The sequence below is a fragment of the Colletotrichum aenigma genome, assembly GCF_013390185.1.
Source record: "Colletotrichum aenigma strain Cg56 chromosome Unknown KSG_Cg56_contig01, whole genome shotgun sequence".
NCBI classification, from domain to species: domain Eukaryota; kingdom Fungi; phylum Ascomycota; class Sordariomycetes; order Glomerellales; family Glomerellaceae; genus Colletotrichum; species Colletotrichum aenigma.
The window spans coordinates 5,125,986-5,143,177 of NW_023500907.1; the positions used below are offsets into that span (position 1 = coordinate 5,125,986).

At 57.1% G+C, this 17,192-nt stretch overlaps 4 protein-coding genes across 4 annotated transcripts; 3 read left to right on the forward strand and 1 right to left on the reverse strand.

Annotated features, from left to right (window-relative positions):
- Window positions 1–6,521: 6,521 nt before the first annotated feature.
- CGCA056_v001352 (uncharacterized protein) lies at window positions 6,522–7,115 on the forward strand (the record flags this gene model as incomplete). The annotated part of the gene is made up of 1 exon (XM_037316612.1): window positions 6,522–7,115. One exon carries the CDS (start codon window positions 6,522–6,524, stop codon window positions 7,113–7,115), a length of 594 nt encoding a protein of 197 aa, XP_037185589.1.
- A 1,044-nt stretch (window positions 7,116–8,159) lies between these two features.
- Window positions 8,160–9,876, forward strand: CGCA056_v001353 (Arylsulfatase; the record flags this gene model as incomplete). The annotated part of the gene is made up of 3 exons (XM_037316613.1): window positions 8,160–8,297; window positions 8,353–8,937; window positions 9,004–9,876. The coding sequence occupies 3 exons, from the start codon at window positions 8,160–8,162 to the stop codon at window positions 9,874–9,876; spliced, it is 1,596 nt and encodes a 531-aa protein (XP_037185590.1).
- A 2,130-nt stretch (window positions 9,877–12,006) lies between these two features.
- Window positions 12,007–13,401, forward strand: set5-0 (SET domain-containing protein 5; the record flags this gene model as incomplete). The annotated part of the gene is made up of 2 exons (XM_037316614.1): window positions 12,007–12,736; window positions 12,791–13,401. The coding sequence occupies 2 exons, from the start codon at window positions 12,007–12,009 to the stop codon at window positions 13,399–13,401; spliced, it is 1,341 nt and encodes a 446-aa protein (XP_037185583.1).
- A 691-nt stretch (window positions 13,402–14,092) lies between these two features.
- On the reverse strand, window positions 14,093–15,557 carry CGCA056_v001355 (uncharacterized protein; the record flags this gene model as incomplete). Its single annotated transcript, XM_037316615.1, has 2 exons — window positions 14,093–14,775; window positions 14,828–15,557. 2 exons carry the CDS (start codon window positions 15,555–15,557, stop codon window positions 14,093–14,095), a joined length of 1,413 nt encoding a protein of 470 aa, XP_037185584.1.
- Between the last annotated feature and the right edge of the window lie 1,635 nt (window positions 15,558–17,192).

Below are 17,192 nucleotides of genomic sequence, written 5' to 3' on the forward strand. Positions count from 1 at the left end.
ACCTAAGTAAAAAATTGCAGCAGTTCGACACCGCCGTGTTCCCGTTCGAAGCCGACGGGCTAGGAATGACCTGCTCACACAGAGCCCACACATGCCAGGCTCATCCCGCTGCTGGACGCCTGTTAGCGTTCATCTCTAACACACAGCTTCTCCTTCAGCGTCACACTGCGTCCGGGGCGCGGACCCTCACCCCCTTAAAGATGTCAAAGAGAGGCACGTCCTGAGCGGCAACCATGGTCTTGGTGTGGATGGGCCCTCCTGCTTGGGACTGACATGTTTCGCAGCTTATTGCCCATTGTTGTTCGTGGGCGTATTTACCGCCGCGTCGTGGCATCCAGCACGCTCGCTCTGCTAAGAAAAGCCAAGCCACCGAGCAATGTGTGCTTTTTGGCTCTCCTGCTTGCCGTGCGCCGTCGCCATGCGACAAGTCACGGTGCGACATCGGCCCGCAAGATGCGATTGCATGTCATACCGCCCGCTCTGCTGTCAGCGTCTGTACGGGGCCATCTGCCTTTTTCCTCTGCTCAGGGATTACGGGGTTCCTTGAAACTTCGAGCAACTTTTTTTCGTCCCTCTCTCATGGATCATGGAATCCCCCAAGACCGCCCGAAATTCGACCCCGGATTGAGACCCACTCCAGCGGGGAGGATATGTCGTTCCATGTTTCAGTGTTTCAACTTTGCCGGTAAAATAAGCCAGTCACGAGGAGCTCGCATTCCAGACAGCCTGTCCCGCCCACACTCTCCCCTGGCGCACCCGCGCAGGGTCTCATTGGATGATCGCACTGGGAAGGCATCTTTGGGGTACGGGATCTTCAACTCCCAACGATATGCATATTGCCAGCCAACGGTGGCCGGCTTCTAGGGCCACAGGCACGGTGATCAACTTGCATCCAAGTGGTGTTGCTGAACCTGGAACGTATCGTCACTTCGTGCATGACATTCCTCTGACTTGTCTCCAATCAACGCTTTGAAGGTTAGACATGCAATCTCGCGGGGGCTGACATCTCTCGGTCGCCCGCGTCTTTGTCCAGTCCTTTTCCGTTGCATGCAGTGGGACGCAAGACGTGTTGCTCGCCTCGACAAGGCCGTAATAGACCACTTTGCTTTTGCATTTCCCAAGGCTTGGCAGCTTCGCTGACCGCGGCCGAGATAGTTGGCTCGACACGGGATTATCGTCAGACTCCAGCCCTTGGTGCTGGTGAGCGTGGCGCACGAGATCCTGCAAAAATCAATTATGCGTAAATGAAGTGAGGAAAAGCAATGCCAGGAAGATCCAAGATGCCCCGCTTTCAACAAAAAGACCTCAAGAGACCGACTAGCCGTCTGACCTGCTGAGCCGTTGTACAGAGCGCACGGCAGTCCCTCTGGTTGGGCCTCATCATGGCCTTCCGCACATAAACGCGGCGCTTTCGGCCACACAAGTCGTCCAAACCCGTCTCAAAGTGTATGGGTGCAGGCAAACATCACGTCGTTGCAACACGACGTGCCGCACAGAGTCGTCAAAATGGACCTTGTCCGGCCATATGTGGACGTCCCAGCCAGACCGGCCGCAGCAGAGCTCCTCTTGATGCCCTGCTCTTCTGGACGAGGACGCATCTGTTGGCTAGAGATTATCCGGTTAATCGCCAGCTCGCTTACCGCCTTATGTTTGCTTTTACCACTGAGGCCAGCTGTACTTGCATCTCAACGACGCACGATGCGAACTGCACCGAGACATCACTGGCGACTGGTGCTTCGATCTTGCGGTCAATCGCTATTGTGTGATACCGATGTAGCTGGAAGGCATTCGACCTTCATCTCCTGTCGTCTCCGAGAGTATCTCCTGGGGTGCTTTCTCCTCAGACATTCGCCCAGGGCTGTTTCACTCGCATCGCCGCTGAAGAGTGCCACACCGCTTCCTGTCGTGCAGAGTTCTAGTGCGAGACAGAGATCTCTCCTGGGATCTCGGTGGCCAGCAGGGCGCCTTTGCAGTGTGGCAACGGGAGGGTGCATTTGCGGCAGCTGAGCGGCGAACACCAACGTCCCGTGAGCCGAAATTCGTGGACATCACTCATCAACTGTATCAATGACAGGCGAAACGCTGTTCGTCAAAAAGCCTGGACATCTGCGGTCAGCGACTTGGTCTTCAGTTGCCACGCTACACCAATGCCTCGGGGTGCTTGGCAGATCTCCCAACGAAACAGATGCCTCATGACGTAGTGTTGGCTACTGTGGCCGAGCAATCATGTATCGACCACTGCCTGGCCTCTACCGAATGTCCAGGTAACGCTTGTAGCATGAATGTATCCTCATTGCCTGTTCAGGAAGGCTACCAGTCGGCGACAGTGAAGCCGCATTGGTCCTGTTCGACAGACTCCCATGATCAGCCGCAACTTCCTAAGAATAAAGACCTTTCTCACTTCTGGCAGACAGTCCATGTGGCTGTCATTGTCGCCCTGGGTGACGTACATGCCTATTGCAATTTGAGATGTCACCTCTCGTGTGGTAGCTTTCCCCCTCTCACAGCATGACTCAAGCGAAGAGATGAACAAACTTGCTGGTAGTGAAGCCATCGTCAACCAGAAGAACTTCACTAGCAAGCCAAGCCCTGATATGTTCGGCGAGGGCGCGTCCGACTCTGTAGTGTTCAAAGAATCCACGCCAGCATTGCATATGAGTAGGTGCTCCATAGGGCTTTCTCCCCGCTGTGATGCAGCCGTGTCAAAGTGGCAGTGTAGCATGGATGGTTAATGCCCACGTGCTGGACAAACTTAACGTGATCCTTCTGCTGGGTTTGCCTGCGCCGTAACCTTAAGTCATGCCTTTTTCAAGCCGCGCTCGACGCAAGGCAGCCATCGATGAGTACGGGGAGACGATGTGAATGATTCCTCGAGCGGTCAAGGGACCTGCCAGTGGTTGATGGGCACAACAATGGCTTTCTCGCTTTGGAACATGTGCCGGCTTGGCTCCTCGGCGCTGCTGCTCACCGCGGGCCGGATATGGCTCTCGGCGGGTAAAGGGCCGAAGCAAGGTGGAACCAATTCGGACCGTCGGCGGTCAGCGGTCGGTGGAATCGGCGAGCCGAGAGACCCATCGTGCCACGCCGGCTTCCCGAATCGGGGCCGTGTGGGAAGAAGCCGAGGTAAGTGGGCGCAAGCCACATCACGCGAGGGAGGTGGCTGACGCCTCGTGCGCCTCTCCCAGGGGGTAGGGCAACCTTTGAGCCTAGGCCACCTCAATGTTGCATTGGACGCGGAGAAACATGGGTGGTTCAGATGAAAGGTGTCGGGCGCATTGATAATTCAACGGCAATGCAACGTCGGTTTCGTTCATAAGGCTCGCACAGCTCGGGAGTTCAGGAGATGAAGAGGCTCGTGTCTGTGTTGGTGAGGGTCTGCAATTCCAGGAAATCTCGTGAATCTTCCCAAAGAGGAAGATCTGCGACAATAGGAGCCGGGAGGCGGAGCCGGGTTCCAAAAGCTATGCTTAGATCGCTGCGGCCCGGACAAGGCGGAATTGTACACAGTCGCTGTGCGAGGGCGTTGGGGTGCCCAGACGAGCCCATTCGCATTCCGTAATTTCGTACGTAGGGCAACGAGGAACGTGGACCTAGAGGCTCTTTTCTGGAGCGTGACGGTGGGCCGTGCCCCATCCGCATGGACAGACGCTGGAGCTATTATGAAGCTATTTCTGGCATCGGGAGGTTACCGGCGCCAAAGAGTGGGAGAGCCGGTGTGATGAAGAGCATCCCGCGTGTCCTTCTAGAAGGAGGGGAATGGCCGTGAGCCGGGGGAAGCCTGATTCTGACATTCTGCATCGTGGGTCCTCCAAGAGGCCAAGCCTCAAGGACGACGTAGGGCCGACGTGAACGGCAGTCAGCTTGTCATTATCAGCTCGGGTCAGTCAAAAAGACAGACGTTGATGGCGGTCAGGGGTGGTGAGCAGAGCCGTGAAGAAGACTTTCGTTATCGTGCTTGCCACGACCTGGGTCGAGATCGAGTGGGTAAGCGCCGGCGTGGTGCCCATGGACTTAGGATGGCAGATGAGGTGCCACGGAGAAGGGCGAAGGGGGAAGCGAGGCGATGTGAGGCGAGGCGAGAAGGGGAAGCGAGAGGAGGGGGTCGGTAGTCGTCCAAACGAGGCTCGGGACCGGAGGAGATTCGATTCGAGAGAAGTGCCATGCTGCCGTGGACGAGGGATTAGAAAAAATAAAATAAAATAAAAAAAACCAAGGCGATGGAAGGTGGCGGTCATGGATGATGGCTGCAGCATCGGGCGTGGGCAAAGAGGGGGAGGAGTCGGGATTGGCTCGGAAGATTGTGGCATTCGTGGGCGGTTGTTGTTCTTTTTGGACTTGTTTGTTTGTTGCTGACGCTCCTGCCTTCTCGAAATGGACGGCATCACGACGCTAGGCGGCGTGTTGGACTTTTGGGCTCCACAAATGACGAGTCCACAGTGGATGCTGATTTGCGAGAGTCCAGATTGCAGAGCAGAGGCACCCGCCGGTAAAAGGGGAGCTGAGCCTGAGCCTGAGCCTGAGCCTGCATTGGCAGTTGCGTTGCTTGCAGATGCAGCCACGCAGGCACAACGAGCACGACACTGGCCAGAGCCGAGCGGAGAGACAGACACAGAGAGCGAGAGACAGGAGTGGGTGGTGAGGAGCAATTGCAAAGGAGAAGGAAAGAAGGCGACCAGGATCACACGAGCTCGCGAGTGCCCACGGGCCACTTACCCCTGCAGGGGGTCAATGAGCTTGGTTCACAAACGGCCAACGGCGGGCCAATGGACAGCGCCGTTTCGTGGCGTCTCCCAGGGCGGCCCCGCTCTTTCCAGGCACAGTCTGCGGCGATTGGTCAATGGCGGAAATTGCAGCTGCCCGTTGACGAATCGCTCGCGCCTGTCAGATGCGCTCAATCTTGGACCGTTGCTCCCCATCCCCCTCCATCGAGTCCATCGTCCATGGGCTGTGCTGGCCGCGAATGGAGAATTGGCCCGGGGCCGGGTCCACTGTGCCAATGGTTCAATGGTTTTCAATGGGGACCGAACTATGGATTCCGAGGAAGGGAAGGTGGGAGCAGAGAGGAGAGGAGAGAGAGAGAGCAAGCTGCAAGAGGAGATGCCAACTTCCGCTCCGCTGGCTGGCGGCTGTCCTCTCGTGTCCTACCGCAGTAGACCTAAGGTAGCCAGCTAGTCCTGGATGACGAGGTGGCCTGCCATGCCATGCCGTGCCGGGCAGTTTCTCTGTCCTTGATTTGTGCGGATTGCTGCTGGGTTGCAAAGTGGTAATCAAAACTAACATCCCAAAAAGAACATGTAGGATCATTACAAAGTAGACCCCCCTGTCAGCCGCCCGCCCGCCCTGTGTTGTGCTTGCTGTCTGTCCATGTTATGCACCTCCGTCACTTGGTGCTGCAGCATTGCGCCGTACCTTACATTACCACTACCACATGCCGAGCGTGAATAGCACCAATGAATCTTCCCATGCGTACCCGTAAAGTGTGCCTGCCCAGGAAAGGAATGGCTCCATCGTTCGTTCCTATTCCTGCTTGGCCCCAGTGTCTCTTCCCAGTCCCAATCCCAGCGCTACCACCCAGCCAGCCCAGAACCCGGCACACACCTTTTTTTTCCCCAGCAGGCCGCCAGGCTCAGAGGACTCTAGGAGAGGTGCCCTGGACGGATTGGATGGAACCACCACACCGCACCCGCGCCAGCACCGCTTCTGGACCCGGCTGGCCATGGCTGCATGCTGGCTGAACCACACCCCCTGGTCGCTCATTTTCCAGGACATATCCTTCCTTACTTCCCTTCCGGATTCTTCTTCTCCTCTTCTTTCCCTTCCCTCTCCTTCAACAACTTTGTTCAATCGTCGTCGTCCTTGCTGTTACCGTTGCAGGACCGTGTTGTCATTCGCTCTCTATTAGCACCTACCCCAATACAGTCATTCCCTTAATCTTGTCCCTTTGGAATTCCAGCTCTTCACTCACTCGGCTGTCTTCCGTCCTATCGTTAATTCCGCTACTATCCTCCGATCAAGAAAATACCATACCAACCCATCCAAAAATACACACACGACACGAAAGACAAGCGCATTCTTTACGACTACTTCTGACGGCCCACCACCACCGAGAGAGGACTTTATCCCTTACGTATGTTCGAGACCTTAGCCAACGACCCTACCCACCACCCCTTTCGATCCCCCACGAGACACACCTTCTTCTGGGACTGGGACCCCTACCGAACGTCTGGAGCATTGCGTTGGCCGTTGGCCGGTGAAAGAAGGGAGACTCGGAATGCGGTCCCCCTTTGTGTGTTGCCTCACAATGCTCCAGAATGTCTCGGTTGCCCGCCCGCCGCACCATCAAACAACACAGCCAGCGCAACAAGCCCCTCCGTCCTTCGCGATGCTAACATGATCTCGCCCGATAGTTTCGTTCCCTCTTCAATAATTACCTCGAATACCGCTCCCTTCCCCGCCTCCGGCCAACTCCACCAAAAGGGATATTCTCAGTAATTAATACCAAGCGTCACGAAGCCGCCACAATGCCTTCCATCCAGAACCTCATCTCCCGCAACAACTCCCCCGTTGTCCGCCGCAGCGATTCCCACATCGTTGTCCGTCGCGGCGACGACGACGGCGGCGACATGCTCAACCTCATGATCGTCGTCCTCGCCCTCATTTTCTTCGCCCTCCTCCTCATCTCCACACTCTTCCTCATGCGCCGTATGCGCAGGCAACAAAGGATGCAGGAGCAGATGCTTCCTACCTACCAGGAGGTCAAGAGCGTCAGAAACCACCACAACCTTACCATTCAGACAAGTCAGGACGGCCGCTCAAGCGTCCTGTACATCGGCGGAGAGAACGGTCGCTCCCCCATGCTCCAGAACCCCGCGTCCGCCCCTCACTCCCCCGACAACGTTCCCGAGATCCACATCACCTTCCCCGATGAGCAGGACGAGGGTGGCCGTCGCAAGAGCGGCCGCGTGTTGGTCGTCCGTGTCGGTGACGGCGGCTCAGTCGGCCTCGAGCCCGTCCGCGAGGAGCTCCCTGCCTACGAGAAGGACAGCAAGTCGCAATTCTACTCCGTCGACATGGACTCGATCGGCGGTCTCCGCGAGAAGGAGCGTTTCAACTAAGCTTCTCTACGCTCGATTTTCAACTTTCACCGGAATTACACCTTCAAGTGTCCCATCTGCCCGGACAAAATCTGTACAGATCGGCACCCGCTGTACAAAAGCATTCAGCAATTTTCTCATGGCATGGCGTTCGACGACACACACTTTATACCCTGCGCACCGACGACCTGGATTCAATGCACCGCCCGCAGACGGAAGGTCCGGCTTGCGTTTGCGGCGTTTGTAGTGCATCGGACTTTTTGGATATGGCTCTGGGCGCAAAACATCACGTACATATAAACTTAACGACTACCCCGGGAGGCCTGTCCCGCGGTGTGAACTAGGATTCACCGTGTGGTGGAGGCGATCGTCGGGCTGTAGAATACCCGTATTCTCTAATGCTGTATAATTCCACCGTTCTCGATCTACCTGCTTCTGGTGATGCTGTGACTTGCTGATGCAACGTGGGCAACCGCTGGCGGCTAGCTTTGAATTGAGACGTTCAAACGATAAAGCTCGCGTCATTCGCTGGCTAGCCGCCTTGGTGTCCTTGGCATAGATTAGTTGTCGAGAGAGAGAATCGCCGCACAGAAACCTCGCTCGTCTTGCAAGTCCGACCGCAGGTAGTTGATGTTGCTTATTTGACGGATCTACAAGGCTGCAAACTGACAGTGTTGATCATGGCACCCGGGTGACATATCGGTGGTTTATCGCAGAGATCGTCGACAACCCCGAATCAGATCACACCAACTCGACATGCTTGGACCCAGTTCTCAGGCCCCACTCTCGCCGGATCTCGCCGGATAACATCCCCGGGTATCGGCTGTGCGACCTCTCGATGCGCATCGCCTTCTCAACGCCGCATCAACCAGTCGCAATCTTCAATTGAGATGACGAGTGGGTTAGCATGTCACAGACGTGGATACGGCATCGTCGCGGGGTCGACCTCGTGGTCGCCTATATCTTGACTTGTGGCCCTCCACCGAGCCGTCCTCGCCTCTACGAGTGTTGTTCAAGTCTCAATCCTCATCATTAGGCCGTCTTGCACATCTGCTCGTCGCCATCATGGCTCCGTCTTCCGAGATTCCTCCTCCCTATGAGCTGCCCCCAAAGCCCAGCGGGCTGAAGGTGGACAAGCCCAACTTCATCATCTTCATGCCAGACCAGCTCCGCTACGACTCACTAGGCTGTAACGGTAACAAGGTGAACTGCTCCCTTCTCGCCTCCTCATCTTCACCGCACTAACAAGAACCGCCAGATCGTCAAGACGCCGCACATTGACGGCTTCGCCGCGGAGGGCACCCGATTCACCAACTGCTTCGTCCAGGCGTCCGTCTGCACGCAGTCCCGCTGCAGCATGTTCACCGGCAACTACCCCCACGTCTCGGGCCACCGCTCCCTCGAGAATCTCATCAAGCCCTGGGAGCCGAACCTGTTCCGCTCCCTCAAGGAAAAGGGCTGGTACCATGTCGCCTGCCTCGCGCCCCGCGGCGACACCTTTGCGCCGACGGTGACGGAGATGTCCCTGGACGAGTACGGCTTCCTCGAGACCCCCGAGTTCGTGCCGCGCTTTGCGGGCGGCGGCAGGGCGGAGCCGGAGGACAAGGAGGACATCTGGAAGAGGCTCTTTTACAAGGGGCTGAGGAACCCCAACGAGGCTCTGGATTATGACGATGCGGTCGTCAAGGGGGCGTTGAAGTGGCTGGAGCACCCGCCGACGGACAAGCCGTGGGTTCTCTTCATGCCGCTCATCTTCCCGCACTGCCCGTTCCAGGTGGAGGAGCCGTATTTTTCAATGTACAACCGCGGGGAGATGGGACAGCCGACCAAACCCTCGGACAAGGTATGTGGTTATCTGCGAGGATGTATCATCCAGGGGGGATAACATCTTGACTAACACTACGAACAGACGGGCTACGAGCCGCGGTACATGCAGCTGAACCGCGAACGCTACGGCACTCATCGCGCCAACCCCGAAATCTGGGCCGAGGTGATGGCGACCTACTACGGCATGATCTCCCGCCTGGACGACCAGTTCGGGCGCGTGGTCGAGCGCACCAAGGCCCTCGGCCATTGGAACTCCACCGTGACGCTCTTCTTCACGGATCACGGCGAGTACCTCGGCGACCACGGCATGATTGAGAAGTGGCCCTCGGGCCTCTCCGACTCGCTCACGCACGAGCCGCTCATCGTCGGCGGCGCGGGGCTGCCGGCCGGCGTGGTCTACGACGAGATGGCGGAGATGGTCGACCTGGTCCCGACGGTGTTCCAGTTTGCCGGCATCGGGGAGCACTTCCCGCACTGCGGCACGTCGCTGGCGGAAATCCTGACGTCGGCGGGCAGGGACGCGAATGGGGACGTGATCAGGCACAAGGAGTTCGCCTTCACCGAGGGCGGCTTTCTGACGAGCGAGGAGCCGCTGCTCGAGCAGGCGCCGTATCCGTACGACATCAAGGCCGCGCTGCAGCACGAGGACACGACCGTCGTGGGCAAGAGCGTATCGTGCCGCGACAAGCGGTGGACGTTTATTTACAGGCTGTACGAGCCGGCGGAGCTGTACGACCGCGCGGGCGATCCCGGCGAGCTTCACAATCTTGCCGAGGTCGCCGAGTACCAGGACGTGAGACGGCGGATGGAGAGCGTGGTTCTGAGGTGGATGGTAGCTAGTAGCGACTTCTTGCCGTGGCAGAAGGACCCGCGGTTCCCTGCTGTGGAGATGGAGAGCGTTGCAGACCAGTTCAGAAAGAGAGGCGGGGTGCTGGAGGAGAAGCCGAAAAACTGAGTGTTCTGTTTCCTGTCATGCCTTGTAGTTCATTTAGACGTCATTATCTCACGGGGGTGTTGTTCTCCGAGTGTGTCTCCACCCTGGGCCGGGTCGGCCTCCGAACGGTGGATTCGAACACCGTAATCCGGTCCGGTGGTACCTAGTCACAGGAGCAATAAGGTTGATGATTCGCCAGCTCAGCTGTCACACAGCATCTAATCACCAACTGGAGCCAAGCAATTTGACAAGACGCGACAGCTCGCCTGGAATTTGGTTTGTGGAACCACTCCACACAATAAGGCACAGGAACTACCGACGGACTGGAGCCAGCAGCAAACCATTATTTGTAAAGGAGCGGCACGTCGAAGGCGGCGCAGGGTACAGCGGCACGAACAAGTCCAAGTGCAGCTGTAGGGGTGCGTTTTAGCCGCCACGATGGCCTTTGGCACGGATTTGCCCTGACATGCACAACCGCGGTCCTCGTCTTAAGTTTCCTTGACAATCTCGGTGGCATCTAGTTCCAGGAACAAGTCATCGACCTGCATCTTGATCTTCCGTCTCTGATAATTCGTTCGTGTTAATTCTCCTTCCATGCACATCCCGCCTTTGGGGGAAACTCTCCACCACGAAGATGACGAGACGGTGGACCCATCGGACCAGAGACAATCTGCTCCAAGATGCATGCATCGGGATTGTTCATATGTGTGTGTTTTTAGATTTAACTTTAAACCACGAACATTCGACAGTGTGCAGAGGACATGCTACTCTTTCGGGAACATTTTGCTCGACTCTCCTTGGTGCCTGCTTTGTCTCGCAGCGCTGCGCCTGAAATCCTCCCACAGAAGCCGTTTGGAAACATTGCCCTATGCAGGGAAGGGGGAGCCAGGGTGCCCTTAGCTCCAGTGCTTAGCATCTTTTAGCTTGCAGCACCTGCAGCCAAAATGTCACTCTCGCCTAATAAGAAAGGTGCTTGTGTCACAGAACGTTCCCCCCTTGGATCTGCAACGGGCCCCCTTTTCCCCCGACCCCACACATGCTGGATCGCATTGGAAGAGACGCAGAGAGCACGCTGCAGACAGTACGGCCAACAGGCAGAGAGCCAGAGGGTGGGAACGGGTCATCTGCTACACATCTGACACGACCGCACAACCCCCTCGAACGCCCATCAACGAGGATCTTGACACAAGAAACAAAAGAGCCCGCCCAAGGCACGCCGCGCCCCGGTTCCAGCACCTCAAACGATGCAAACGACCCCAGCGTCCCATTGGGCCGGGGCCTGAACGGCTCCTACGGCCCTGCCACGCTGGTCGCGACTCGCCTAGCCTTTCCCTCCCTTCGCCTTCGTTACAACTTCTGGTCAGCGTTACCCGAGGGGCCCGTCACATCTTGGGTCTTTTGGGAAATCTGGAGATTGCTACGGGGGCCACGGCCAGCGCCAGGAGGAGACAAGGACCAAGACAAGACGAAAGGATGTGATCCGGAGCGGATCCAACGAACATGCTGTACGAAGTAGCAATCGCTAACCCAAGATGTCCAGGAACGATCAGCGAATGAACAAATGGGTGCGCAGACAGAAGACAGACAGACTCACGCAAACCCCCCAGGCACAGACGGCACACGGCTTACCAAACTTTTCCCAGGTTCCGGGGTTGACGAAGCTCGCGGACCTTGTCACGTCTTCCCGCACCCACACGAGCATCGCCATCGCCAATCCTGCTCCAGTATCCCATCCACAGTTGCTACTGTTGCTGCTACTGCTGCTACTGCTGCAAGCCTCCAAGGTTGCTTGCCTGCTGCCCTTGCTGACCCCCCGCGAGCATCCCAAACGCTGGTCCAGCCCAGCCCAGCGCCGAGCTCGAACCCCGTCCCGCCATGCTTCAAGTCGAAGCGCGCCAAGGGTCCTGACGCTTTTGCTCTTAATGATCAACCCAGACTCTATATTATCCCATATCCCGCACACAACCGGACCTACTCATGAGCAGCAGAAGTCAGGTTGGGGTTCCGAGCATAGATTAATGGGACGAAGTCACGTCTCTTTTTCCATTCCATCTTTCCTCTTCTAGTCCATCTCTTCGTTGCGTTGTGTAGATCACAATCGAGAAACTTCTTTGTAATTATCCAAACGACACAAAGCTCCCTCTCCCCATCATGAAGCCCTCACTCATCCTCCTGGGCGCCGGCTCCACCCTTGCCGCCCTGCGCGATTCAATCTCTTCCCGCCCCGACGAGATCTGCATCTCCTCGCAACTGCTGGCAGCGTCCTCCAGCAACCCGGTCTGCCGCAACAAGGACGGCCTCACCCTCTCACACTCTGACGAGGCCCAGAACCCGCTCAAGGGCTCCGCCACGAGCTTCAGCTGGACGAAAACGTCTCCCTGCTTCAAGAACGGCACCGACTCTCTCGAGTTCTGCATCTTCCACAGCCAAACCTACGGCAACAAGGGCATTTCCATCATCACCGACGCTGAGCGCGCGGCACACATCACCCGCAGCTGGGGATTCACGAAACCCGAGTCTCTGGAGGGCACCAACCAGCCCCTACAAAAGTATCATGTCGCCAAGGTTCCGGGCAAGGATTACGGCCTGGTCGCTACTGTACCCATCAAGCGCGGCGAGATCATTGTCAAGGAGACGGCCAGTCTGCTCATCGACTACGCCGCGTTCGCCAATGTGCCACCTGCGGAGATGAAGAAGATGCAGGCCCACGCGGTGGACTACCTCCCGTTCAACCACCGCAGCCAGTTCATGAACATGTCTGCCCACGGGTACCAGGGCGACCACCTGTCGATGGTCGACAAGATCCTCGTGACCAACTCATTTGATGTCGAGATGGACGACGCCAAGCGTGACGACGACTTCTACGCCGTATTCGTCAACAGTGAGTCTACGTCCCTCGATGATCTGATGAATGAAAGCTAACACATCACCAAAGCCTCCCGCATGAACCACGACTGCCGTCCCAACGTGGACTACTGGTTCGACCCCCGCACCCTCACCCAGCGCACCACCGCCATCCGCGACATCATGCCCGGCGAGGAGCTCACCCTCTCCTACATCGACCCCATGCAGACCCGCAAGGCCCGTCGTGAGCGCCTCCACGGCACCTGGGGCTTCCACTGCTCCTGCCACCACTGCACCCAGTCGCGCCTCAAGACGGACGCCTCAGACTTGCGCATCGAGCAGATCGCCCTGCTGCGCGAGGAGTTCAACGACTACACCCCGGCCTCCCGCGCGACGCCCCAGATGGCGGAGCTGCTCATCTCGCTGTACGAGCAGGAGCACAACTGGAGCTTGCTCAGCGAGGCGTACACGCTCGCCGCGATCGAGTACAACGGCATCGGCGAGCCGTGGCTCGCGACAAAGTACGCCCGGCTGGCGATCGAGTACGGCCTGACCACGCTGTGGGAGGGCCACGGTGACGTGATTGAGATGTCGAAGCTTGCCGAAGATCCGTGGGCCCACTGGAGCTGGATGCTCAGGACGCGCAAGCGCTACAGCTGGGGAGAGAAGCGGGTCGTCGAGGTCGACGAAGATGACGAGTAAACGAGACGGGATCGGGTTTCATGGCGAGATGGGTAAAAAAGGAAAAACAACAACACATGTATCAAAATGTAGATGTGTGTATACACTGGTGCGATGTCATCGGTTTTGGGGGCGGGGGTACCTTTTTGGAATCGGGCGTTAGGCAAAGGCGTTGGGGTTCTTTTTTCGATTGGGACAAATAGCATTGGACATGAGACTGCAAAAGAAATACTTTCACTACTTCAATTTGCGCTTTTTTCGCTGGTGATCTTGCTGTGTATTCAACCGCTTGTGAGACGTCGTCATTATAAGTCGTTAATGTGCCCAAGGCCGTATTTGCCTGGATCTCAAAGTCCAAGCACACGATTCATATTGATTAAACGCACCGACCCCGACGTCATCCCCTAAGCAGCTCACTTCACGTGGTGAGGTGAGACTCGCGTGCATTCCCCAAGTCGACACCTCAAGTCTTACATCGCAAGACATGGTCAAATCTTGAATCGTGTTTCGTCGTATGAAATTATCTATCGTAGAACGGACGTCTTTATGATCATCATGCTTTACTTTCGTGTGTTCTCAGCCTCTGTCCAGCGTGCCCTTCGTCATGACCCGGGTATCAAAAGCCAAGCGATGCAAGCCACCCACAAACCTTGTCACTCCAAACTCCCAATCAAAATCGAAACAACAGAAAGAAAAAAAGACCAAAAAAATTCTAAAAAGTGAGAGACGGGAGATGAGGTGCTTTGCCGTCCGTATGCCACGGCGTCGTGACTGTGCGGACTTCCAGCCTCGCCCCTGCGTGTCGTCTGGCCACCTCGGTCCAAGCCTCCATCGTCCGCTCCCACGGCCTGAAATCAAAACTGCTCGTCCACACAAGGCTGGCCTTGTCACCGTTGACGCGATACTCGAGCTCGTGCTTGCCGGCATACATCAGAGGCCGCTGCTTGATAATCATGTGTTTGAGCTTGGGCATTGTATAAGCCAGTCTCGCGGCGGCCAGCGAGACGCATTGCCGAAACTCGACGAGATCAGAAGACTCGTTAATGTCGTCGCCCTGCTTGTGCCATTCCGTGTTGTACCAAATAGACCCGTAGGATATGTTCAGGGTCTCGAGGCGCCAGTGTACTGGCTCGCAGAGCTTTGGAACGAATGGCTCCGTGTCATCGACACCGGAGGGCCAGTGAGGCTTCAAAAACTCGCGGATACGCACAACGTTGGTGATATTCAAGTGCTTGAGAAAGTGGGCAGCTCTGCGCAGCTTGTCGCAGAGCTTGGCACCGCTGTCGGCCTCTGCCAGGGTCTCGTGGGGGATATGGCGCCACGACGATATCGTGTTGGAAGAAATGGTGAGTTTCTCCAGAGAGAGCGGCCACGCCGCCATGGACCCGGCGAACTCTGAACATGGTCAGTGAAGGGCAGAGCAGCACACCCGGCGCCGGCAGCTTACGGTTAAAATGTATCTTGCGCGTCTCCTTCCTCCTATCTTTGAGAATGTCGAAAGATGCTTCCCGCAGGCACGGCAGCCTGGCCACGATGTCGGCGTGGGCGGCAGGCATCAACGCGCGGTGGTTCTGAGGGCTCGCCAGGAATGAGCGAATAACGTCGACCCTTGGGAGCGGGTTGTTGCGGGCAAACTCCTCGTCGTGGCCAACGAAATCGATCCACGAGTCGGCGAAGCGCTTCTCGCCAATGTCTTTGATGTTCCATCTGCGTCTCTGCCAAAGCTCAAAGTTTGCGTTGCGCAGATCGCTCGGCGAGGATATACTCAGAGTCAAGTCGACGCCTTCCCGACAGGCCTCACTGAAAGTCCATGAACTCATCAAACGAAACAAACCATGAACGGCTTTGGTGAAGCACATGTTGTTCTCGAACTTGTCTTCCCAGGTCTCCTTCTTTTCGCAGGGATCATTGTCGTAATTTGGCAGCTGGACGTGGAGGTTGATTTGTTTCAATAGGCCGCGACGAGAGCCGACCATATAGACGTCGAACTCATCGAGGCTCTCTTGGGTGACACGCAGAGCAGAGAAGTTATATCGCTCGACGAGGGCCTGCCATTCCTTGCAGACGGAGGCATAGGGCGCGATGGACTCTTGCTCATCTGCATACCGCCAGTGGTCGACGAGAGACTCAACGACGGTGGCACGGAGTTCCGGGGGGAGCTGGTAGAACCTATCCATCATGCTCGCTCAGGCTGAGGCACCGTGTTTGGCAACTGGAGAGGCAAGGGCAGGAAAAGAGTGTCTGCTGGCCCTGCGGCGAGGCAGGTGAGGTTGCGGGATGAGACGACAGGAGGTTGACTTGAGTTCGGGTGTGGCCTGCCAGTCCGATGAGGCTGTGGTCGGTAAGAGTCGGTCAGAGCGAGGCAGGGCGGCGTTGGTAGCGGCAGGCGGGGATGGTGCACCTGATCCGACCCTGGGCCTGAAGTGAGTAAGGTGAGAGAGGTGCTGGACTGGACTGGACTGGAGGCCCAAGGTGACGGAGACCTAGAGGTACAAGCGCCAGAGCAAGTGGTTGGGTGTCGAAGGGAGGCTGTGGAAAGTACCTCCCCAACTCCCGCCTCTGACGGTCCGCCGGGATGTACAGCGCAGGGCCGTGTGCGTGACCCACTGGACCGTCGACAAGTACCGGGCCGCTCCTCAAAGAGGTGGTAATGAGTGAGGGACCTGTTATCGCAGAGTGCGGGGTCGACGTGGCAGGCGGCGGAAACTTTGGAGAGGTTCAAGCGTTGGAGGATTGCTGATGCTGTAGTCGTGATGCTGGCCGTCAGGTCAGAGACTGAGGTGCAAAGTAGGCAAGGTAGGTAGGTATGTGGTTGTCCAAGGCAAACGGGGAGCCTCCAGATGAAGGAGGTCACAAAGGAAGTCGCCTTGAGGTGTGTGTACCTCAGGACGGGAGGTTGTAGCCGTAACCACGGGGTACCTCCCGCCTCCCATCCCCCTCCTCACTGCACTGCACCGCTCCTCCTGCCAGCCGCCCCCTGCTGCCAAGTCTTATCGCAGCGCATGCCGTTATCTCAAGCGGGCCCCACTCCAAAAAAGATGGATAAGGTAAGGCGGTTATCGATACGACACTCGACTTTATCGATAGGTGACCTCCCTTAGGTGACTAACTAATACCTTACGGCGGATTGATAGTAGTCGACGAGCCATCATCTATCCAACACGGAGCAGGGCCAGGTTCTCTCGTCGACAATGATTCAAGGGTTCCGTTCCGTCCCGCACATTAAAGGAATTGAGGGCCATCCAGTTTCGTAGTCTGTTCGGATGCCTCCAGGTTCCATAGTCAAGCATAAACCAGACTCGAGCCGATCTCCCAAAGATGCCAGGCCAGGCCAGCGCTTGACACACTGCTGGCTGCACTGAAGCGGCCCAGTGGCCACTTCTCCTGATCTGAGAGACAGAAACCCACGTCTCGTGGCACAGCCCAGGCCCGGACCAGACCAGGCCAGGCTTGCCAATTGCCAGACCACTTCAAGACAAGCCTGACAACACCCGACAGCCTCCCAAACTGCTCTCGACGGCACGAAACGGCACACTCACCGCCAAGCCTGACGCTCCAGCCAGCCGCCAGCCTCAGGTCCAACCAACACTGTGACTGACCTGAGGGAGGTATTCCAGTGGCGGGGCGGATACTGGACGGAACCACCTCACCGTTCACATCCAGCGTTGCGGCCTGGAACCAACTGTGCCGATGGGTTTCACAGCGCTCCTCGGGGTCAGTTACAGGCCACGTCTGCACTGAACGAGCAGCGGTGGGGCAGGTTCCAGCGGGGCTCCCTCACTGAATCAGGGCTAGTGCGGGGTTCCTGCTGC